Here is a 24,547-nt window from a genome sequence, read left to right on the forward strand (position 1 = left end):
ACTACTTTTAGCAGGTGATTTTCCCATGTGCTGAGGCCACCTCTTAGCGCAGCTGCCAAAAAGCTGAATTTCCATTTATGGCAATAATAGCCAGGTGCTATGTCCAAAATTAGCACCTGGCAATTTATTGTGTGAGCTTTTAACGCCTATTTACTTGGCATTAGGGGCTCACGCACTAACCCAGTGGTAATTGGCAATGCAGCTACCACTTCCCACTGGAAATGCTCCCATGGTACAAAATAGAAAATTATTTTCTACCATGGGAATCTGCGTGCACCACCTTTGGAACTACCGCCAGACCTCCTGTGCTACCCCAGTGGTAGGGCCAATTTGGTGCACCACTACCCATGTGGTAGCCCTACCGCTCCTTTGTAAAAGGGCCTTTTATTTTTTAGGCTTCTTGCACTCGTATACAGACACTTCAAATTGTGGTTTCTCCTTGCATCTACAATCTGCTTAGAGGTTGATAGGGATAGTTGTAAACAGGATGCTGGGCTTGATGAACCTTCGGTCTGTCCGTATGGCAGTACTTATACTTATGTGATTTGCAACCTTCACTCTGTTGTTCTCTTAACACTCCTGGCTTTCTTATCACTTTTTTTAAACCCACCTATCAAGATTCCCTAAATATTCTGGTTTGGGATAGTATCCTCGAGGATACCTCACTCTGAACCACGCATTATTGAGCACTGTCATCACCCCCCCCCCCCCCCCCCCACCCCCCCACAAATTCTAGTTTCTGTTTAACTCACTTTTATTGCAATTGAAAAATACAAACTAGACAATAGGTCAAAAGGGCAAGCTTAAACAAATGCTTTAAAACATACCAAAGAAAAAACAATTTTATGTTTAAATGTGCTTACCCTATAACCCCCCCTCCCCACCCCTACACTTCCTTCTCCCAACCCAAAAGCCACCCCTGCACCAAGGCATAACAGACCAACAGGGAAAATAAATGAGAAAGAAAAGAGAACGGATCCAGGGCTGAACATCCTTAAAAAGGAAGTAGGTGACTATGAGGCCCTGGTTGGTAAAGTGTGCAAAAGGGCTCCCATATCACCTTGAAAGAAGTCCAAGTCCTTGTTACAGGCTCCAAACTATAGTCTCTCATACGTAAGTCTCTCAACATCAAGACACGCCATTATTGATAGGTTGGGGCAGTGAAATGAAGGCAGCTCTGAAGAATAGACTTGAGAGCAAACAGCACCATTCGGCATAAAAACGACTATATCCATGATACCTAAGGGAGTTCAGCATGTAGATCCCAAAGAAAGGTTGAGGTGTGCAAGCCACAGAGACCGACAATATTTTGGCAAAAAAATTAAGGACACTTTGCCAAAAATGTTAGATGAGAGAGCACAAACAAAACATATATCCCTGTCATGTACCCTGGGCACTTGACATTAGGACAATGTCCAGTAGAGCTCAGGGCTGCCCAGTGAGCTCTGGGAAGTCTAATGTACATACGTAGTGCAAACTTGTAAATGGTTTCACAATGAAGTGCACAATCTGAGAAAGCGTTGAGATTCAAGAGAAAAGCTTGTATTTGATTGCTGGTAATGTCAGGGTTAATTCTGCACTCCATTAGTGAGCCAACCGACCATAATCAATATCTAGTGTAGTGTCCAGAAGATACCAGTGATGAAATTGTAGAGGGACCAACAGCGGTGATCGCAAAGTGAAGGGGTCTGAGATTATCTCCTGGACATCCTCAGTTAAATCTGTCCATTGTAAAGAATGAATATAACGGTGGAGGTAGGAAAAGGTCTTTATCTTCCCTTCTAAATCCAACAGTTGCAGCAAGTAAGAAATGCCTCATTGTCTCTGATCGGAGACTTTGATCATTGAAATGTCCTTGTCCTGGAGGGAAATCCATGTTATTGCAGAGTGCCAAGTAAGGCGTGGTTCGAGATGTAAATGCTGATCTCAGACAAATCCACTTCCAGTTAGCTCTAGCAGCATTAAAGATGTGATCATTTTTGTAAAGTCCTGTTGGCAATGTGGACAAACCATGTGAGGTACAGCTACAATGTACCCCTGGAACCAATGAGTCTCCAGGTATGTGAGGGAAATGTAACATCATTAATGTTTTGCATGCCACTAGCAACAGCTAAGTATTTAAGATTAAGCAATCCCATCTCTCCATGCTTCAGCGGAGTCTGCAGCACTCTCAATGGCAGCCTAGGTCTTTTATGCTGCCACTGAAAGTACCCTAGAATCCTATTGATTCTCAGTGCATCACTGCCCTTCAAAAAAAGAGGTAACATTTGAAAAGTATATAGCTACTTGAGGATCATGTTAACAGACAAATACACCCCACAGAGGGATAATGGATATGTTCCCCAGAGTTGCAATATCAATCGAATCTCCACCATCATGGGCTTAATATTGTGAGCATATAAATTAGTGAGATTGGTAGGTAAAAAAAAATGCCCTAATAACGAAGAGCAGCGTGCTCCTACTGCAACAGGAAGTTGCCATGCCAGTGATTGTATACCCCTCTCGATAGTGGCATCACCCTACACTTAGATAGGTTAAGACAAAAACTGGCTATCTCCCCATATAGGGTCAGCAGTTGGAGAAGGGCAGCCGCAGATCAGCCAAACTACCAATAAGTCATCTGCAAAAGCCAGTCCCTTGATTGGATAGCCTGATATACACACCCAGAGATCCATAATTGTTATTCAAGACACGAAGCAGGTTCCAAAGCTAAAATACACAAAAGAGGAAAAAGCGGGCACCCCTGCCTCATGCCTCTACCAATAGTAAAAACAGAGGAACATTTCCCGTTCACCATAAATTGTGCCTAGGGACCCACATAAAGGGAGCAAATGGCCTGAAGAATCCAACCTTGGAACCCAAACTGAGAAAGCTTTTCAAAAGAGAAGGCCAGTGGACTTTATCAAGGGCTTTTTCGGTGGCAGGGCTTATCACTTGAGCCAAAATCTCCTGCAATTGACAATGGGACATTGCAAGAAGGACTTCACAAACATTTATAACTGAAGAACAAGATTGGACAAATCCCACCTGAATCTGCCAACAGCTGCGACGTTGTCATACTGGGTCAAACCAATGGTCCATCTAGCCCAGTATCCTGTTTTCCAAACAGTGGCCAAGCCTAGTCACTAGTACCTGGCAGAAACCCAAATCGTGGCAACACTCCATACAACAAATCCCAGAGCAAGCAGTTCCTTCCCATGTCTGTCTCAATAGCAGTCTATGGACTTTCCTCCAGGAAGTTTTACAAACCTTTTATAAACCCAGATATGCTAACTGCTTTACCACATCCTCTAGCAAAGAGTTCCAGAGCTTAACTATTTGTTGAGTGAAAAAATATTCCTCTTGTTTGTTTTAAAAGTATTTCTATGTAACTTCCTTGGGTTGTGCCCTAGTTTTTGTACATTTGGAATAAGAAAAAAATTGATTTACTTCTACTCATTCTACACCACTCAGGATTTGTAGACCTCAATCATATATCCCCTCATCCGTGTCTTTTTGAGGCTGAAGAGCCCTAACCTCTTTAGCCTTTCCTCATACGAGTTCCATTATCATTTTGGTCACTCTTCTTTGAACCTTTTTCTAATTCCGTTATATCTTTTTTGAGATACGGTGACCAGACCTGAACGCAATACTCAAGGTGCGGATGCACCATGGAGCGATACTAAGGCATTATAGTATTTTCAGTCTTATTCACCACCCTTTCCTAATAATTCCTAGCATCCTGTTTGCTTTTTTTGGCTACTGCCGCTGCACACTGAGCAGAAGATTTCAGCATTATCTACAACGACACTCAGATCTTTTTCTTGAGCGCTGACCCCCTAGGTGGACCCTAGCATCAGGTAACTATGATTCAGATTATTCTTTCTAATGTGCATCAAGTCTCTCTAGGTATGTGGTGACCACTGCCTTCAACCTGGTAATCTCAGTTTGCAAGGCCCTGCTGGCCATCCTCCACCAGCGAGACCCTCACCTCCAATGCAAGAAAACCGACTGACCATGTCTTCAAAAATTATTTCAGATGAGTTATTGGGAGGTCAGCTGGGCAAAACCTGGGCTCAAGGACTGTGGTCATTACAGTTGTAATCTCAGAAGGTTGATGTGAACTGGGATACTGTTGTGCCCATCTATCCACCATCTTGTCCGATGGGGCTTTGGCTCAATTTTCTTTACAGATAACTTGCTTGTCATTGGTCTAGTAGCGCTATAGAAATGATAAGTAGTAGTAGTATTGGTCCCAGAATGATGCAGGAATTGGTCCATATAGTACAGGATCCTCCAGTACACAAAACTTTTATTAAAAGCTCTCTGGAGATGCTGAGGGACTCGGGCCCACGGAGCTAGCAGAGAGCACGTCTCAGCCCCTCACTGCACATGTGATCACCCCCATTCTAGTTTAAATGCTGCTGTATCTCCTTTTTAATATTAGTGCGAGCAGCCTGGTTCCATTCCAGTTAAGGTGGAATCCATCCTTTTGGAATAGGCTCCCCATTTCCCAGAATATTGCCCAGTTCCTAACAAATCTAAATCCCTCATCCCTGAACTATTGTCTCAACCACGCATTGAGACTTTGGAATTCTGCCTGTCTCTTGGTCCTGCCTGTGGAACATTTCTGAAATGCTACTCTGGAGGGTCTGGATTTCAGCTTTGTACCTAAGAGGCCTAAATTTATGTGTTTTATGTACAAACTAAAGCAGAGTGGCGACACAAAAAATTCCTGAATTTAAAATATGCTGACTTTAGTAGAATAGGGACTATCTGAAGAAAGAGTTGGCGGGATGGGTAGACATAGGAGACAAAAATCCAAGCTCAAAGCAACTATAAATATGGCACCTGATCTTTATGTAAGAAAATTGAGCAAAATCAAGACAAAAGGAAACCTTTTTTTGGTTCTCCAAGTAGTGACTGAATAAAGAATACAGAAGAATGCAACATGAGGACTACAGAAAAGGTTACTGGGTAAATGACTAATAGAAGCACAGGTGGAAAAAAAATGGCTAAAGATGTAAAGAGGCAGTGACAAGACTTTTTCAGATATGTTGGAGAAAAAAGGAATGGTAGAAATGGAATTGTAAGACTGAAAGATGCTGACACCCACTATGTGGAGCGTGATAATGTAATAGCAGATGTGCCAAACAAATACTTCTGTGTTCATGAAGGAAAATACTAGAAAAGGACTGCTGTCTGCTGCCAAGCATATATATAGGAATGGAGTCGGTACTTTACCTTTCATGGAAGAAAGCATTTATGAACAACAAGAAAAATTGAAAATGGAAAAAGCCATGGGGGTCGTAAGGGATATACCACAGAATATTGAGGGAACTCAGAAAAAATCCTGGTATGACCTCTTAAAGGTTTATTTAATAGATCATTTGAGATGGGAGACTGTCCGCAAGATTGGAGAGGAAGCGGATGCGATCCCTCTTTACAAAAGCAGGGACTGGGAAGAAGTGGGAAACAGGCCGCTTTGGTGGTTAGAAAATAACAGATGCTGCTGAACAAAAGGATAGTGGAGTTCCTAGAATCCAACGGATTTCAAGATCTGAGGCAACTTGGTTTTACCAAAAGAATATTGTGCCAAATGATTCTAATTGATTTTTTTGACTGGGTGACCAGGAACTAGATAAAGGGCATGTGCTAAGTGTAATCTGCTTGGATTTCAGCAAAGTCTCTGTTATGGCTCCTGAATAATCTGAATGGGCTGAAGATAAGTCACAAAGTGGTGAACTAGATTAGAAACTGGTTGACTCACAGATGACAGTGGGTGATGGTAAAAAGGTGCCGGTACGCCGTACCGTTGCGTACCGGCACAAAAAAAAGCACTGCCTATATGGAAAGAGGACCGAATCAAAATAAAACTTAGCAGTGCTTAGATAACAACTCCAATTTGTGTCGAAAGATGGGCGTCCTTCTCTTTCGAAAATAAGCCTGATAGTGTACATCTGCACGTTTGCAGTTGCTTTGGTACAGGTGTAAATTTGTATGTGTGGCATTTGTTCACTAACAGGTTGCCTCAGGGTATTTATTTTATAAAAGTAATAGGTGCCTATATTGCCTTTCTAAAATTCTATAAATTAAAAAAAAAAACAAAAAAAACAATGACATGCCAAGTCCCAGGATATATGACAGAACTTATAGACCTACCACTCAGAAACACAACCAGATCATCTCGAACTTACCTAAACCTCCACTACCCAAACTGCAAAGGACTTAAATACAAAGCAACCTATGCGTCCAGCTTCTCCTATATAAGCACACAATTATGGAACACACTGCCAAAAGTTGTGAAGACAACCTGGAACCACCTAAACTTCAGGAAATCATTAAAAACCTACCTTTTCAAAAAGGCATACCCCACTGCCCCAACATAAATGCCTGTACTCTGCAACACAACATAACCAAAGCTTGTAATGGACACTACATAATCTTTCCTCTCCTTGACCCCCATTGTAACTGAAACATATGTTCCTTATTCAACCACAATACCACCTGTATTTGTTTCTTTACCGGACTTGGCAAACACCTCTACGATACTATGTAAGCCCACATTGAGCCTGCAAATAGGTGGGAAAATGTGGGATACAAATGTAACAAATAAATAAATAAAATGTGATTTGTCATATCTCAAACCCCATGTCATTAAAATTCAACTTTAATATCCACCACTGAATCATCTACCATATATACAAAAATATGTTTTTCAAAATAAGCATGATTAATGCACTGTACACCATTTTAGGCACCTTCTTCTAAAATGTCTCCCTGTTGCATGCAAGGTGTGCCAAACACAGGAGTGGTTTTGATATGTTGGATAAACAAAGAGTCCCCAGTATTGCTCAGCAGCACCACCTACTGGCTGTAATGGGTTTACAGAGGAATCATTGTCCATGGCCCTCCACCAAGGGCAGCTGTAGCAGAGTCTGGGGTAACAGATAAAAATGTTAAAATAATGGGAAACAACTCTAGGAATTCATGAATAAAGACATGGAGGGAGAAGAAAAAGAGGTAGATGGAAAACAGCTTGGTGAAAAAGAAAAGTTAGTGCTACACATTTAGAAGGATGAATAACATATTTTAATTCAGTTTCTTGGCACACTCAGGTTTAGGAAGAACACAGCATTTCAAAGAGGTGCAAGACTTTGTTGTATAAAGAAAACTGATTGTTATTGGAAAGTTTCTTTTCCTGAGGTTATATAGCTTTCAGTGAAATACGGTACTTCCACGAAAGATTTTTTGTGTTTAGTCAATTCTGAGTCAGACAATTAATGTGTGTATTTAAAACACATTTTTAAAAAAAATCTAAGGATCTAAACAGACATTTAACAAACTTTGTGTATCCTCTGAGTGATGTGGGCTGGGGAGGAGTGCAAGTAGAAAATGTCTATAAATTCAGTGAAGCTTCCCCCACGTCTGGGCCTTTGCCCTGAGCTGCTGAACTGTCATTATCTATCTCAGCTAATCCAGAAAATTAGGCAAGTATGATGTGTGAGGGTTTCTGGAAGGCTAGAGTTTCTTTTTGTTTGGTTTTATTTTAAAGACAGGAAATGGATGACAGATGCACTAGCAGATTTTTCCTCCTCTCTCATGGCCCTTTTTTCCTTCATCCCTCAAGGTCTACTATAAATAAGGAAAGAAAAAACCCTTGGCTTACAAAGAGTAACTTCTTTCTTTCCAGTCTTACACCCTGAAAAAGACTTGTATCCCTGTGGTTGCATTACGATAGTCACGACAAATTATATAGCTATCTCTCCCCCTTCCTTCCCCCCAAGGACACTTAAAACATTTATTTCTAAGCTGTCTTTAGCTCAATTGAAAAAGAAGAGTACCAGCTTATTTTGAAAGAGAAAGACGCCCATATTTCGACCCAAATTGGGAGATGGGCGTCTTTCTCCCGTGGGCATCCAATCGGTATAATCGCAAGCCGATTTTCGGCGTCTTCAATTGCAATCTGTCGCAGAAATGCCAAAGTTGACTGGGATATGTCGTAGGTGTGGTGAAGGTGGGACTGGGCATGTTTATCGCCGAGAAGAGATGGGCGTCCTCGGCCAATATCGAAAAAAAGAAAGGCGTGTTTTAGCGCAAATTTGGGTCACTTTTTATGGACCCTTTTTTTTTTTCACGAACAAGTCCCAAAAAAGTGCCCTAAATGACCCGATGACCACCGGAGGGAATCGGGGATGACCACCCCTGACTCCCCCAGTGGTCACTAACCCCCTCCCACCCAAAAAAACAACTTTAAAAACTTTTTTTTCCAGCCTGTATGCCAGCCTCAAATGTCATACCCAGCTCCATCACAGCAGTATGCAGGTCCCTGGAGCAGTTGTTAGTGGGTGCATTGGACTTCAGCCAGGTGGACCCAGGCCTATCCCCCCCACCTGTCACACTTGTGATGGTAAATGGGAGCGCTCCAAACTGCCCCCAAAACCCACTGTACCCACATCTAGGTGCCCCCCTTCAGCCATAAGTGCTATGGTAATGGTGTAGATTTGTGGGGAGTGGGTTTTGGGGGGGTTTGGGGGGCTCAGCACCCAAGGGAAGGGAGCTATGGACTTCAGAGGTAGTTAACTTTTTTTTTAATTATTACAAGTGCCCCCTAGGTTGCCCGGTTGGTGTCCTGGCATGTGAGGGGGACCAGTGCACTACGAATCCTGGCCCCTCCCATGAACCAATGCCTTGTATTTGGTCGTTTTTGAGCTGGGCGCCTTTGGTTTCCATTATCGCTGAAAAATGATACCGCCCAGCTCAAATCCGCACAAATCCGATGCATTTGCCAGGCACAAAACATTTTTTTTCGAAAATACGGTTTGTCCCGCCCCTTCACGTACCCGTTCTCTGAGATAGACGTCCATGGAGATGGGCATTTGCGTTCTATTATGCCACTCCACATCTATTAAAAATCTGGAGCAGTGGCTCAGGATCAATAGGTTTGATTTTCTGGTCAGGAAATTGGAAGACTGGGCATCCAAATGGCAGATGACATTTAATGTGGACAAATGCAAAGTGATACACATTGGGAAGAATAATCTGAATCATAGTACCTGATGCTAAGGTCTACATTATGAGTCAGCACCCAAGAAAAACATCTATGTATCATTGTAGACAATACGCTGAAATTTTCTGCCAAGTGTGCGGTGGCGATCAAAAAAGCAAACTGGATGCTAGGAATTATTAGGAAATGGATGGTAAATAAGACCGAGAATACTATAATGCCTCTGTATCATTCCATGGTGTGACCTCACCTTGAGTATTGTGTTCAATTCTGGTCGCCATATCTCAAAAACAATATAGCGGAATTAGAAAAAGGTTTAAAGAAGAGTGACCCAAATGATAAAGGGGATGGAACTCCTTTCATAAGAGAAAAGTCTAAAGAGGTTAGGGCTGTTCAGTTTGGAAAAGAGGGGAGATATGATGAGGTCTACAGAACCCTGAGTGGTGTAGAACGAGTAGAAGTGAATCAATTGTTTACCTCTTTCAAAAATTACAGACTACAGACTCACTTAAGTTACATGGAAATAGTTTTAAAACAAATAGGAGTAAATATTTTTTCACTCAACAAATAGTTAAGCTCTGGAACTCGTAGCCAAAAGATGTGGTAGGCAGCGCTGGTTAGTGCATCTCGTTTAAACAGGTTTGGACAAGTTTCTGGAGGAAAAGTCCATAGTCTGCTATTGAGATAGGCATGGGGAAGCCACTGCTTACCCTGGGATTGGTAGCATGGAATGTTGCTACTGTTTGGATTTCTGCCAGGTACTTGTGACCTGGATTGGCCACTGTTGGAAACAGGATACTGGGCTAGATGGACTATTGGTCTGACCCAGTATAGCTATTCTTATGTTCTTATGTTATGTTCTTGTGTTCCACAGTCAACCAAGGCTGAGAATTGCTGCAAAGGCGGCATTCATGGTCCCCATTATGGAGAAGGTACTATTCACGTTGTAATGGCATGGATGGATTTAGGGCCTATGATTGCAGGTTTGTGTGTAGCCCCTGGCCAAGGCTCTCGGTACAGTGACTGTGCTAAATGAGCTGGGAAGGGATATAAAAATAGAAGGAAGGCGGGAGGGAATGCCCAGATTATTATGAATGAAAACTTATGGTGCTGTAGCACAGCAGAGGCTGATTGTGATTGAGTTAAACATCCAGAGAAACAGAGGAAATAATTAGGGATGGGCATTCATTTGCAACAATATGGGAAATGTCAGATGGCATATCCCATGTCATTGTATGTCATTATCAAATGAAAACGAGCAGAAAAAAAACATGAAAATTAATTCTTTATCATTTATTGTTAACAGTGAGCACTCTTTCTAAGTAGATGAGAAGTAGATGAGAATGAGATAAAACTTTATTTTCCAGGAATAATGATGGCTGGAAGAGCTAAAAGGATACACGTTAATATTCAAAACATCTTATAGGTTTACTTGCCATTGCCATGGATTTTCAGTGGTGACTGCCTTATACATGTATTCAACTCTGCCACCTTATCACCACTTTGGGTGAATCTCTTCATAAAGGTGATTAATAAATCCCAATAACTAAACTATCTGAATAGTTGTGCAAAATATCCACATTTTTATAAATGCTGGGCAGGTGTCATACCTTTGCCACTGAAAATTGTACATAACCTAGATCTTAACAATGCACATGAATAACACAGCATAAAGGTATCCCCAGTCTGAAGTACCTCAGTATTCATTAAGGAAAGTATCTTCATGGCCACATTTGAGAACATACAAATCTTAAAAAGTCCTTAGCAGTCATTCACAGTCAGTCAAGAGACTGTTAAACAAATAATGTAGAAGGCACTACGATGTCCGCATTTGATCTCTTCAGAAAGCCAATAAGAGCAAAACTATCCAGGGACAGCTCAGCTTGCTGGCCCTCTGACATGTACGCTCAAGTGGTTGTATCACCTTAAGTCAACTGTTGCTCTGGCAACCCCACCTCTGTATCGATGCTCCCTCCCTACCTCCCACAGTCCAGCATCTCTCTCCCCCTTCCATTCCCACCAGGTCCAGCATCTCTCCCTGTCAACCCTCTCCCCTGCTCACAATCTGGCATCTTTCCCTCTCAGTCCTCATCCCCCCCCCCCCCGGTGTACCTTAAAGTGTCTTGCCTTGCAGAGGGTCCAGTAGTGGCAGCGACAGTGATTTATATACAGAGTCTGTGGTTGGCCCCACATTCTTCCCTCTACCGTGTCCCACCCCTCTCTGACATAACTTTGGGCTGTGCATGGGTGGGACGTGGCAGTGGATACAGTCCAGCACTGGACACAGGCTGTGTATCTGAATAACTGATGCTGCTGGCACCCTCTATAGAGGAAGACACATTTAAAGGTAAACTGGTGGGGGGTGGGGAGTGGGGAGAGAGGAAGAGTTGCTAAACTGTGGGAGGGAGAGGCTGAGATACAGGACTTGGAGGAAGGGGAGCGGATGGGGAGAGAGATGCCAAACATGTGTGGAGAGGCAATGAGAAGTGAGGGGAAGGAGGGATAGAGAGCTAAGGGGGCTCCTGATGTGATTATGTCAGTGGTAGGACATTTTGGCACCTTTTATTCAGCAAGCTCAGAGCCAGTGAAGTTGGCCCTGGATAGAATCACGGCTGTCAGTACCTTCAACATCTCAAGAATATACCTTTTGAACGTACTGCATACAGAAACATTGATCATGTTCCTGACCACATTTTCCAGTGGCTCAGATTTTTTTGTGCAGATTTAGGTTATCATTCACCAGAGAATATATATGTGTCTCTAACTTTTCCAGTCTTTCATCTTTCAAGTTGCATCTAGTCCCCAATACAACTATTCAAGTTGTAAGCCTGGAAGACTCAATAACCGCCACTTCCAACTGGAAAGAAAATCTAACTGAAGAAAGATTTATAAATAACATGAAACAAAGAACAAAAAGCAATGTAGCTTGGTATTTCCTTGGTAAAAACAAAACAAAACATTTTAGAGATCACCCAAACTGGGACAGTAAAGAATTATCATCAAGATCTAGTACCAGAAACCAAGGCACCACTCTTTTGCCAAAGTGTCTGTCAGAGACATGGCTAATATAACCCCAAATTTATAGAACAGTGATTGCTTTTTCTTGTCTTATAATAGGAGAATGCTGAAATAAGCATAAGCATACCACATCCTGTCTAAAATGTCTGTGTGAAATGCTGTCTGGCTTCTGTGTGCCAGACCATCCTAAGACATCAGCTACTGGCAAGAGACCGCCTAGTGTTGTTCAGCTCTGCCTTACTCATTCTGAAACAACTCAACACATACTTAGAAAAAAAAAATGAAACGTAACTTTAAAAAGCTGTCAAATGCAGGAATTTTTTTAATTAAAATTTTTAATCACATAGGAACATAATAGCACTCAGGAAACATTTTAGGTCACATTCTTTTTGGTTACTAAGGGGTCTTTTACTAAAGCTTAGCTCGAGTTATCTGCAGCAGGGGCCCATAGGAATAAAATGTGCCCTGCTGCAGATAACTCGAGTTAAGCTTTAGTAAAAGACCCCCCAAGTTACTACTAAAACACTACTTTGTTCTGACACACACAAATTATAACAATATTCACCCCTGTTTAATGTAATGATATTTCACTTGTGTTTAAATGTAACCGTTTGAGAGTTTTTGAACTTCAAATTGTTTTAACCTCTCTCCAATCTGCAGTTGTTCTCCACCTAGAACTTAAAGGTTAAGCGTACTATAAATGACAAATTAAATTAATTTCTGAGAGGATAAAGGAGACAAAGGAAAAAAATTACAACAATTGGTACAGGAAAAAATCCTACCTGGTCAAAAGATTAATGCATTCTAACAATCCACACCTAGCTGATTTACACTAAATCCAGGAATTTTCTTGTTTTCATAGAGGAGTGTGGTAGCCGTGTTAGTCCACTCTTAAGGTTATCAATAGAAATCAAACAAAATAAAACATGGAAAAGAAAATAAGATGATACCTTTTTATTGGACATAACTTAATACATTTCTTGATTAGCTTTCGAAGGTTGCTTATTTCCGATCTGAGGAAGAAGGGCAACCTTCGAAAGCTAATCAAGAAATGTATTAAGTTATGTCCAATAAAAAAGGTATCATCTTATTTTCTTTCCATGTTTATTTTACTTGTTTTCATAGTAATTTTGGAGGTTACTCTATATGTTGCTGCCTCCATTTACGCATGTTAATGCTGAGTGCTAGGTAACAATTCTATAACAAAAAAAAAAGGAGGACAACCAATTGAATTCCAATACAAGGGTAACTTATTTAATGGTAACCAAACAATTAGACAAAACTGCAACAAAAATATACAGTCTTTCTTATTGACAGTGTATCTGTAGACTTTTGGGCATAATCGAAAGCCGATTTTGGGCGCCCTCAACTGCTTTCCGTTGCGGGGATGACCAAAGTTCCCTGGGGCATATCGGAAGCATAGCGAAGGCGGGACTGCGGCATGCTTAACACATGGGCGTCCTCGGCGAATAGTGGAAAAACGAAGAGCGTCCCTGATGAACACTTGGCTGACTTTACTTGGTCCTTTTTTTCTTACGACCAAGCCACAAAAATGTGCCCTAAATGACCAGATGACCACCGGAGGGAATCGGGGATGACCTCCCCCTTCTCCCCCAGTGGTCACTAACCCCCTCCCACCCTAAAAAAAAATTTTTAAATATTTTTCCAGCCTCTATGCCAGCCTCAAATATCATACCCAGCTCCATGACAGCAGTATGCAGGTCCCTGGAGCAGTTTTAGTGGGTACAGTGCACGTCAGGCAGGTGGACCCAGGCCCACCCCCCTAAATGTTACACTTGTGGTGGTAAATGTGAGCCCTTCAAAACCCTCCAGAAACCCACTGTACCCACATCTAGGTGCCCCCCCCCTTCATCCCTAAGGGCTATGGTAGTGGTGTACAGTTATGGGGAGTGGGTTTTGGGGGGGGGGGGTTGGGGGACTCAGCATACAAGGTAAGGGAGCTATGCACCTGGGAGCTTTTTCTGAAGTCCACTGCAGTACCCCCAAGGGGGCCTGGTTGGTGTCCTGGCATGTCAGGGGGACCAGTGCACTACGAATTCTGGCTCCTCCCACGACCAAATGGCTTGGATTTGGTCATTTCTGAGATGGGCATCAATAAGAAAGACTGTATATTTTTGTTGCACAGTTTTGTCTAATTGTTTGGTTACCATTAAATAAGTTACTCTTGTGTTGGAATTCAATTGGTTGTTCCCCTTTTTTTTTTAATTTTTTTTCTTGTTGGTTTGTGATGGTGGGAGGGATATGAAGGTGCTGAAAAGTTTGCATGTAGCTAATTGTATGCAACCAGAACACTGGGCAGGTAGATGAAGGTGCTGAAAAGTAGGCTGGTGAAACATGGTGGGGGGGTCTGGGGAGGGAATGAGAGTGTTGGTGCTGGGAAAAGGAAGGGAAGTGCAGATATTGTTGAGGGGTTAGAAGCATGGGCATATGCAGGGGATGGTGATGATGGAGGGGCTTAGTGATGGATACTGGGGTTAAGATGGAGGGAAGAGAAAGTAAATAAATATTAGAGAAGGAGATGAGCAAGTGGATGCTGGTGAAGGGGAGAAGGGACAAGATGGACAGTGGGGCAGTGGGAGAAGAGGCAGGGACAATAGCTGCTGGGGAAACAGAGACAGAGGGCTAGAACAAGAGTAAGGGATAAAAGAAGGTGACATAGTTGAGAGAGGGTGGAAATAAGGGAAGTAAAGGGGGGGAATGGGAGCCTGAATAATGGGGTAAGATATAAGAAAGGGACTGGATTTGGGGAGGAAATGAGTAACAGGGAAAGGAACGTAAATACATAAGAAAGGGGCCCCATGTGCTATATTTGTTTGTATTTCCCCCCTCTCTTATCCAATCCTTAGACATTTGGATTGTAAGAGAAGTCTGCTTTGAGTCAATATCTACTACTACTAGTCATTTCTATAGTGCTACTAGACCTATACAGTGCTGTACTCATTATATACAGGTACTTTCTCTGTTCTTAGAGGGCTTGCAAGCTAAGTTTTTGTACCTGGGGTAATGGAGGGGTATGTGACTTGCCCAAGGTCATAAGGAACTCTACTGGGAATTGAACCCAGATCACCAAAATCAAAGCCCACTGTACTAACCATTAGGCTACTCCTCCATTACTGCAGCCATGCTAGTAGAGGTCTTCCTTGGAGCAATATCAGTCTCTCTTCCCTTGGGGAGCAATGGATCACCTCCCTGACACGGTTAACTCCCAACATCTCTAAACAGCCTGAGTCCCAGACACAGCTCTCCCACACAACTCCATAGCCAGACCATGATCGTGGGCTGGGCATTGTAATGTTACTGGGCAGTAGCTGATTGTAAAGAAATGAATTTGGTCTGTTAAGGTAAGCTTGAGTATAGTGAACTGCTCATTTTGAAGCAGTCAGCCCCACACAGCCCTCATTCCAGCACAGAATGTTTCACACTAGTTTTTTATAACGCTTTATTCCACCTGATCGTTGCGGTTGTCTGGGTCTTTTCACATCTGAGTGGAACCAATGTTTCAGCCATCATGTTATGGCTTTCTTAAGCATGATGGCCAAAAGGTCAGTTTTACTTACTCAGACACAGCAAGACATGGACAACTGCAACAATCATGAAGCCAGCCGTGGAAGCCTAAGAAACCTTTTATTGCCCCTCATCATGTGTTAGTGCAATATAAAAACATACCCCCAATACCCCACAGTGGTCAGCATTTTCTGTAAACGCCAACTGCTGCAGGATTTTTATACTTGCGTATTCCACACCGGTGTCTGAATACTGGCTGACATTTAATATCCGGGAATAAGTTGGCCGGCACAACTTTTCTGAGTATCAGTGATATTCAGACCGGTACCGGATAGGTAACCAGGTAAAGTTAGGACAGTTACCCAGTTAGGACTAAATATTGCTCCACCCCCAGGCTATCCTTACACCCCCCCCCCCCCCCCCCCCCCCAATAGCAGTGAATCATTCAGACTGGCTATTCAGCAGCATTATCTGAATAATGACATTACATTTACAGGTATGGACTAAGTGAGTGGAACGTAGCTGGAGAGGAACTGTTCCTACCGGGATAAGTTCCACTGATCAACCCCAAGTGTGTGCAGCAAAATACAATCATTTTGCTGAGAGTTATTAATTCAGTAAGACAATTATATAACCAAATAATTACATATGGAAAATAAAATTACCCCTCAAAGAGGGGTAGTTGTCAAGGTGCGGTAAAAGTTGGGCTTTTACCACACCCTGAATTACCATGGGAGTCAGCAGCTGACAATAGCTCAGTACCGCAGGTTATTGACTCCTGTAGTAAATATATAATGCAGTTTATAAGCCACCTCACAAACAGTGTTACTTTACCCTCCTGGGAGCACTGGGCCACAAAACCAAGGCCTGATAACCCTGATCACATTTCAGAGAGGCTAGCCAGAGTTAACAGATGATGTCCCCAGAGCCCCCCACCCCAAATCAGAAACCTCCTCCTGAGGTACCCCTACCCCCAGTGTATGGCTTCCTTCCGAAGACATGCTCCCTATGTCAAGGTCACCTCCCCCTGTCCAGCCCCTCCCCCAAGTCAAAACACAGGCCATACCCAAAAGTGTCTTCTAACTCCGGAGCACTCCTCTACCCAAAAGTTCCCTCAGTGGTCTGGCCCCCTCTTTCAGAATCCTCCCCTTTTTCAAATGCCCTCCCCTACCCCCCCCCCCCCCCCCCCCATATGCCCCATCCCTACCCGGAGTCTACCTTCCATGTACCCTGAGGTCTAGTTGGAGTCTAGGCAGGAGCAATCCCCAGTCACTCGTGTACTTGCCAGTGCCAGGTTCTAAATTTATATGGAAACCTGACCCCTAGCAGTAGTACCACAAGACAGTTGATAAGGGTTACCAGCACCATTTTGAACCAGGTACCTTCACTAGACTCCAGAGAACCTAGTAGGGGACTACATATGGGTTGTGGGGCATTTGGGAAGAGAGGGGGGCAACTTACAGATGGGGTGGGGCTTCTGAGTGGGAGGATAATTCGGAGGGCTGTCTTGGAGGAACATTGACTTGGGGGGCCTGGACTGGAGGTGGGGGACCGTCACTTGGGCCATCAGAAGGGAGCCTTATATTGGGGTGGAGGCCCTTGGGGAGGGGATTTGTGATTGGGGGTGGCTCTGGGAACAGCTTTTGGGGATATTGCCAGGTATTTGTGACCTGGATTGGCCACTGTTGGAAACAGGATGCTGGGCTTGATGGACCTTTGGTCTTTCCCAGTATGGCAATACTTATGTACTTATGTAGCTTACGTTTATTCTGGCTGTTTCCTTTAAGATGCAGCCCAGAAGCATAAGATCAATGTTCCTGGGATGTAAAATAACCCCAGCTTTTTGCTAGGGTTACTCTTCTAGCTTTAACAGGGCTTGCAGTATTCACCGCATGCTGTGTTATGGATTTTGCATAGTAATGAGGTAGTTTGCATGCAGTTGCATGCTTTGCATCTCTTTACTATGTACCATGTGGTGACCTGAAGAATGAAGCACGTTATTGCTGAATCGCAGCTTGATAACTACCCTCCAAAATCACACAAAATGCTTCTCTTAAACATAGATTCCAATAAATGTGAATGTGATGGACCATCTGAAGGGAAACACTTCATAAGCAAATGCTATAATTGTGTTAATGTCCTTCAATTTGTTCTCATAACAGTAAACTAAAAAAATATGTATGCAATAATGTGAGTAATCGTCTACATGCAAAAATGGAGGAAAAATTAGAAATGGGCTATCTCAAATGCAAAGAACGATAATAAGGAATATTAGTTTTCTCAAATTTTGTGGATAACCATGGGATGATATCATGTTTCGAGGTGGTCTGTGTGCGATATGTATTGGTAATAAATTCTTTTAGACTCCTGAAGCAGGCGCACAGGCGCCGAAACATAGCTGCTGTGTCGAGTCATTTGATGTTCTTTAATAAAGACTTTGTCACGCTATACGTCTCCTTTTTTCTGCTAATAAATTCTTTCAGAGCACTATAGCTCCCATAATGGTTCATCATGAAGCCTTTGATGAATTGAGGAGCTGTGCTAGACAGCAATGGGAGCTATAGTGCTACATACATAGTAACATATAGTAACATAGTAGATGACGGCATAAAAAGACCTGCACGGTCCATCCAGTCTGCCCAACAAGATAAACTCATATGTGCTACTTTTTGTGTATACCTTACCTTGATTGTACCTGTCCTTTTCAGGGCACAGACCGTATAAGTCTGCCCTAGGTGCTGTGTTAGAATTTATTGGTAATTTGTACTGAGGTACGACATCTCAAAGCATATCATGTCGGATGACTAAAGCACCCTTGTTAATTAGCCACAAAATTTGAGATAAGTACTATTCCATTTTAATATTTTTGTATTTACATAGTAAATGACGGCAGATAAAGACCTGAACGGTCCATCCAGTCTGCCCAACAAGATAAACTCATTTTACATGGTATGTAATACTTTATACGTATATCCAAGTTTGATTTGTCCCTGCCTTTCTCAGGGCACAGACCGTAGAAGTCCGCCCTGCACTGGTTTTATTCTCCAAATACCGGCGTCGTCACCCAATGTCCGCTAAGATTCCATAGATCCATTCCTTCTAAACAGGATTCCTTTGTGTTTATCCCACGCGTGTTTGAATTCCATTACCGTTTTCAGCTCCACCACCTCCCACGGGAGGGCATTCCACGTATTCACCACCCTCTCTGTGAAAAAATACTTCCCGACATTACTCCTGAGTCTGCCCCCCTGCAACCTCAATTCATGTCCTCTAGTTCTACCACCGTCCTGTCTCTGGAAAAGGTTCGTATGTTAAATACATTAGAAAAAAACATTTTTCATATTTTTTGTATGAAGATGATTACTCGCATTACAAACATTGGGGCCCTTTCACCAAACTGCGATTAAAAGCAGCCTTAGCGCACCCTTACATAGCTCTTTCCATGTGCTGAGGCCATTTTTACCGCAGCAGTAAAATGGTCAAAAATCCTATTTTCTGTATTAATGGCCATGCGCTAATTTTCTCGTTAGTACGTGAGCCACTACCACCAATTTTTTTTATAGGTGGTAAGGGTTCACGTACTAACCCCATGCTAATCACTTAATGTGCGCCAATGTATCTGCTCTAACCAATTAGCACAGAACATGCCTACTCTCTGCCCCCTGACCTAACCCCAGCAATAAAAAAATAAATAAAATTTACTTTTTAGTATATGGGAAGCGTGTGTAGAGTGCAAAATTATCCCGGGGCACCTGAGTATGCTACGTAAGTTTTGTAAGGGCCCTTTTATTGAACAGTTGGCGTGCAGCAACAGGCTTGCCATGCGCCAATCTGGAACTACCGCTGGGCTTCTGCAGGAGCTCAGCGGTAGGTCCCACCCCCAGCGTGCACCATTTCCAGCGCTACAAAAATATTTTCTATTTTTGCAGCACCGGTGCTTACCTAGTGGTAATCGGGCATCGCTGGGTTAGTGCGGGAGCCCTTACCATCACTTTAATTGGTGGTTCACTTACCGCATGGCTGTTTCTTTTCCAGAAAAAAAAGACAGCCTTTTACCCACTGCAGTAAAAGGGGGCCTCTGCACAAGTGAAAAACACGCACTGAAACCAGCACAAGCCCCCTTTTACCGCAGCTTAATAAGGAGTGGAGGAGTGGCCTAGTGATTAGAGCACTAGTTTTGCAATCCAGAGGTGGCCAGTTCAAGTCCCACTGCTACTCCTTGTGATCATGGGCAAGTCACTTAACCCTCCATTGCCTCAGGTACAAACTTAGATTGTCAGCCCCCTGGGACAAAGAAGTATCCAGTGTACCTGAATGTAACATACCTTGAGCTACTACTGAAAAAGGTGTGAGCAAAATCAAAAATAAAAGGACCCATCAGGGGAGTAGCCAGACTTCGACGGGAGGGGGGTCCAGAGCCTGAGGTGTTAATTATTTTAGCCCCCCGCCATTGCCAACCCCCGCCGCCACCACCAACTTTGACAACCCTCTTGACCCCCCCCAGGCTTCGTTCTGTTTCTGTGAGTCTGACGTCCTGCATGTACAATGTGCAGGACGTCAGAAACAGAGCAAAGCCTTCGCGGGAAGAAGAGGACCTCCTTGGCTGGCGGGGATTGGGGTCCCCCGCCAGCAAAGGTAGCCCATGGCGATGGCGGGGGAGGGTTGGCAGTGGGAGGGGGGTCGAGAGGGTCGCCGGTACCTGGCCCCACGTAGCTGCGTCACTGGGACCCATACTGCTGTAACCACAAACTATTGCTTACTGCAGCTTAGTAAAAGGGCTCCATAGTTTTTAGTTTATTTGAATGATGACAAAAAAGGTATTAACTCTGTTATAGCATTTGCTTATAAAGTGTTTCTCTTTTTTGATGGTCCATCACATTTATATTCACATCTTTTTGGAAAATGTGTTTAAGAGAAGTATTTGATGTGATTTTGATTATTTGATACGGTTTCTATGTGAGCGGTCAACGGTGACCGATGGGATTAATTTTTATACAAGAGAATTTTCAAGTGAGCATAATACAGAAGTAGAAGATTTTAGTTGAATTAAAAGCCCCAGTTTATTTGCTGACTGTGGAGTATTGGCTAGTGGGGTAGTTGCATGAGTTGAATGTACTATCGCTCATGTTTCTCACATGGCCAACATTACTGATGTGTGTCATAAAGAAATCATTGAGCGTACATTTTTGAAGTTTTGCTGGTAAATCCAGTACGCTTCAGTTGTGATCTCCCTAGTTGTCAAAATTCACTAACAAATGAATATGGTAGGTGCTGCTAGGTTTGAAAAGCCATATGATGTTTTATTAAATTTATACCAAAGTAAGGGCTGTGTCACACATTGCTATGGCTCCCACTGTCGGAAGCTGAGCTGGTATTATAGAAAAAAAATGGCAGACCTGAGAATCCAGTCCTCTGAAATGAAAGTTGAATGCCAAATCAATATTCCTGCAGGATTTCTGATAGTGATGGGGGAATTGAAAAGCTCACACTTAAGCATATGGGCATTAAGATAATTGTCAGATCTGTTGGCGGACATGATAGAAGACAGATGGGTACGAATCAGTGCTCTCCACTGCAGCACCCAGGGAGACAATTTGACGTTTTACCTGCCTGAGCTACTCTGCCATGTATGTCACTGTGTGCTCCATGGCATCTTTACTAAGCGTTAAGTGGGATTTTTTTGTAATTAGTATATTTACAGTTTAAGGGTGCCCTCTAGTGATAGGTATAAGAAATTTTCTTTTCTAAAACGTATGTGTGGCTCCCAGCACCATGTGTTGTGGTCTTTCAAGGTAATGTTGCACCCATATTCATTTCCATAACATGTAAATTTTTTTTTGATAGGTTGGGGCTCATCGTGACGATGGTGTGGGCCTGCGAGGCAGCCATTCTCTTGTGCCAAATCAGGTTTCTGTTCCACAACTGCCAGTTCAGTCTGCCACATCCCCTGATTTGAACCCAAGCCAAGATCCCTACCGGAGTAAGTACATCAGAGTGACAAAGCTACAAAACCAAACTCTTTGCATCCAAGCTGATCCTTAGCTCTTCATAGGGCAATATAAGAGGAGTTTTCTTTCTCTTTTTTCTTTCTTTAGGTGTCTTAAAGGTCTTCTCTTTCTCATAGGGATATACAGAGAACAAACAATGCCTGTTCACTTTTGGTTCATTTGGGATTCTTTCCTGATTTTTGGACATTTTTTGATTCATTTCACCCATTCATTTTAATAAAGAATTTTTAATTTGCATTAGAACATTTTAACATTCATTAAGGAGTTTAGTGATTAAGATACAGTAAAGTTGGGCCTTTACTGCACCATAATTCACTATGGAAGTGACCAACATTTAGTAGCTCAGTACTATAGTTAGTGACTCCCACGATACATGAATCATGCTACCTGTCATCAACCTCACAAGCAATGTTATCATACTGCCTGGGAACATCAGGCCACTAATTTGCAGCCAGTACACCCAGACCAAATCTTAAAGGAACTGGAAATGTTTGCCCCCCCTCCCCATATCACTCCCCCCCCCCCCCCGGTATTCCATTATAAATCCCTGGGTCTGGTGGGGTTGGGTGTTGTGTTCAAAATGGTGCCTGTGACCTCTAATAATAGTCTCATGGTACTACTGCTAGGGTTCAAGCTGCCATATAAGGAACTACCACTAGGGGTCACCAGCAACATTTTAAACCTAGTGCTTGCAGGGGCAGGAGCGATTGGGGATCGCTTCTTTGCCAACCCTATTAAATCCTATGGATTTTTAAAGGTAGGCCCAGGGGATCTATGGGAGAGTAGAGAGGCTTTGGAAGAGAGGGGACCCTTCCAGGAGTTTGGGATGGCGGGACAAGTGATGCTTTGGGGAAGAGTAATGCTGATGGGGAGGGGGCTTTTTGGGAATGAGGAGATTCATCATTATTACCCAGCCCCTTTAATATGAAGCCTAGGAGCATCAGACTGCAGCCTTGTGGCCCAATTCTCTCAGCAAGGTAAATTAGCATCAGCTTTCATGCTTGTTATTGCTGTTTAATGTTATTATGATCTGTTTTGCTTTATGTTTTGTGATATGCATAATGTGAATTTTCTTTTGTAAAGCACCTAGTTATAGATGGTATAGAATTTTTTTAAATAAATAATGAATAAATAAATGCCCACTAATGGGCAAATAATGCACCTCATTGCCCTAACACACCTTAATTCTTCACCCGTAATTGACTTAACGTGTTAATTCATAGGTTAGTGTGCATTAAGTTGACTTATTATGCACAAACATTTATAAGGCACAGTAACAAACCAAATGCGTGCTAAAAAATGCACTCCCCTAGTTTCTCCTTTTAACTCTTTTTCTTTCTCTCCATTGTCTCTGCTCTTCTTCTGTTTCCTAATACGTAATATAAAAAGCCTAATCATTTTATGCTATCTATAAGCATCTCTAGTCCATTTTGTTGCTTTTAAATGTTTAAACAGCGGTACTTGCTGTATTTATTTTTATGCAGCAGGTAAGAAATGGGGCCCTTTAACTAAACCATGTTAAGCACTAATACAAGCTTAACATGGGACAATAGGCCTACCGCAAAATGTGTAAACGTGTTATGCAGTAGTTTGTCTCAGCTTTCATTAATCGTGCATTCTTTATTTTTTTTAATATTTTTTGGGAGGTGGCGTGGCATGGGTGAAGAATGGGTGTGGAAGTGTTATCAGCTAGTGGGTTTGCATTAGTGTGTGCTACTTGGATAACACAGACTTAATGCGGGAGTATTTATCACCTCCTAAACAGGACATGGTTAGTACTCCTGTGTTATTATTTTTGCAAGTACCATGCACTAATCCAAACACATGGTTGGCTGCATCTTGGGCCTAACATTTGGCAGCTTTCTAGGATTTAGGTACATAATATAAGGCATATGCAAGTTGGCTGAATGATCTTATGTAGCTTTTCAACTGTCTAAAACTACACTTGTCTAGGTTTAACCACAAAATGTTATTACATTGTTACTTGTAAGCATGGATTGAACACGTCTCCTATATTAATATGTATCATAGTAAGTCTGGAAAATAATGAAAATAATAACACATTGCACCATCAAACTGCAGTCATAAGTTCATAATGCACATAAATTTGTCTGCATAAAAAAGGCATTCAAAGGAGAGTCTTATTAATTTCCTCATGGGTGCTTACCTCTAGCTTAGTTTTAATTTAGTTCATTCCGTCATATGTTCTCTTGGGCTTCCGCGGCTGACGTCATGGTTGTTGCCGTTTTCTGGTTCTTGCCGAATCTGAGTAAGTGGAAGCGAAGTTTCAGCTATCATGCTGTGGCTTTCTTCAGGGTATGCTATGAGGCCCGCAGTTTCTCACCAAAATTCAAATTTCTGACCAACAGACTTTCCCGCCTCTATCTCCTTCCTTCCTGAGAAAACTCCCCACCTCAAACCCCAGCCAGTCGGGTTTCAGAACCCACTATAAAAAAAGACAAACCAGACTTCACAGCATACTCTGAAGAAAGCTACAGCACGATGGCTGAAATGTCAGTTCCACTTACTAGGATGCAGCAAGACCCACACAACTGCAGCAATTCATTCAGTCACTTGACCATACTGATTTTCCTGTAGAAGCACAACAAAGTGGTTTACATAATAAACTTATAGGAGTAGAAAACAGAAAAGAAGAAAAAGAAGACTTTGTTAAAGGGGCAACAACTTGTGGCTAAAGTCTTTTGGGTCTTTTGGGTCCTGGTCGTATGGTGGAATACTATAAGAATTGGAGAGATTGAAACTCTAATACAAATGTAACCACAATTTCAAAAAATATATATATCTGGAACACATGACACTGCTAATGGTGAAAATGGACAGTTTTGGATGTTGCTGACTGATATCATCAATGGTTATTCAAGATTTATCACTAACGTTACAATGGTTTGTTGAAAAAAAGGACAGAACTATTTTATAAGTTGGTGATTCAATGAGTCTGATTTGAAGCAAGGCTGAATCTTGTGGGAGACTCTGGAGCAGTGGATTAACA

The 24,547-nt window shown here is 42.5% G+C and overlaps 1 protein-coding gene across 1 annotated transcript in view; it reads left to right on the forward strand.

Annotated features, from left to right (window-relative positions):
• The first annotated feature begins 5,150 nt into the window (after positions 1-5,150).
• The window catches only part of LOC115459065 (transcription factor 4-like), a 42,261-nt gene continuing 22,864 nt past the window's right edge, over positions 5,151-24,547 (forward strand). Inside the window, exons 1-3 of the mRNA XM_030188929.1 lie at positions 5,151-5,335; positions 9,861-9,918; positions 21,374-21,509. Coding sequence (XP_030044789.1) covers positions 5,151-5,335; positions 9,861-9,918; positions 21,374-21,509 — 379 coding nt within the window. The remainder of the gene's footprint in view (positions 5,336-9,860; positions 9,919-21,373; positions 21,510-24,547) is intronic.

Source organism: Microcaecilia unicolor, unplaced genomic scaffold (genome assembly GCF_901765095.1).
Source record: "Microcaecilia unicolor unplaced genomic scaffold, aMicUni1.1, whole genome shotgun sequence".
Lineage (NCBI taxonomy): Eukaryota > Metazoa > Chordata > Amphibia > Gymnophiona > Siphonopidae > Microcaecilia > Microcaecilia unicolor.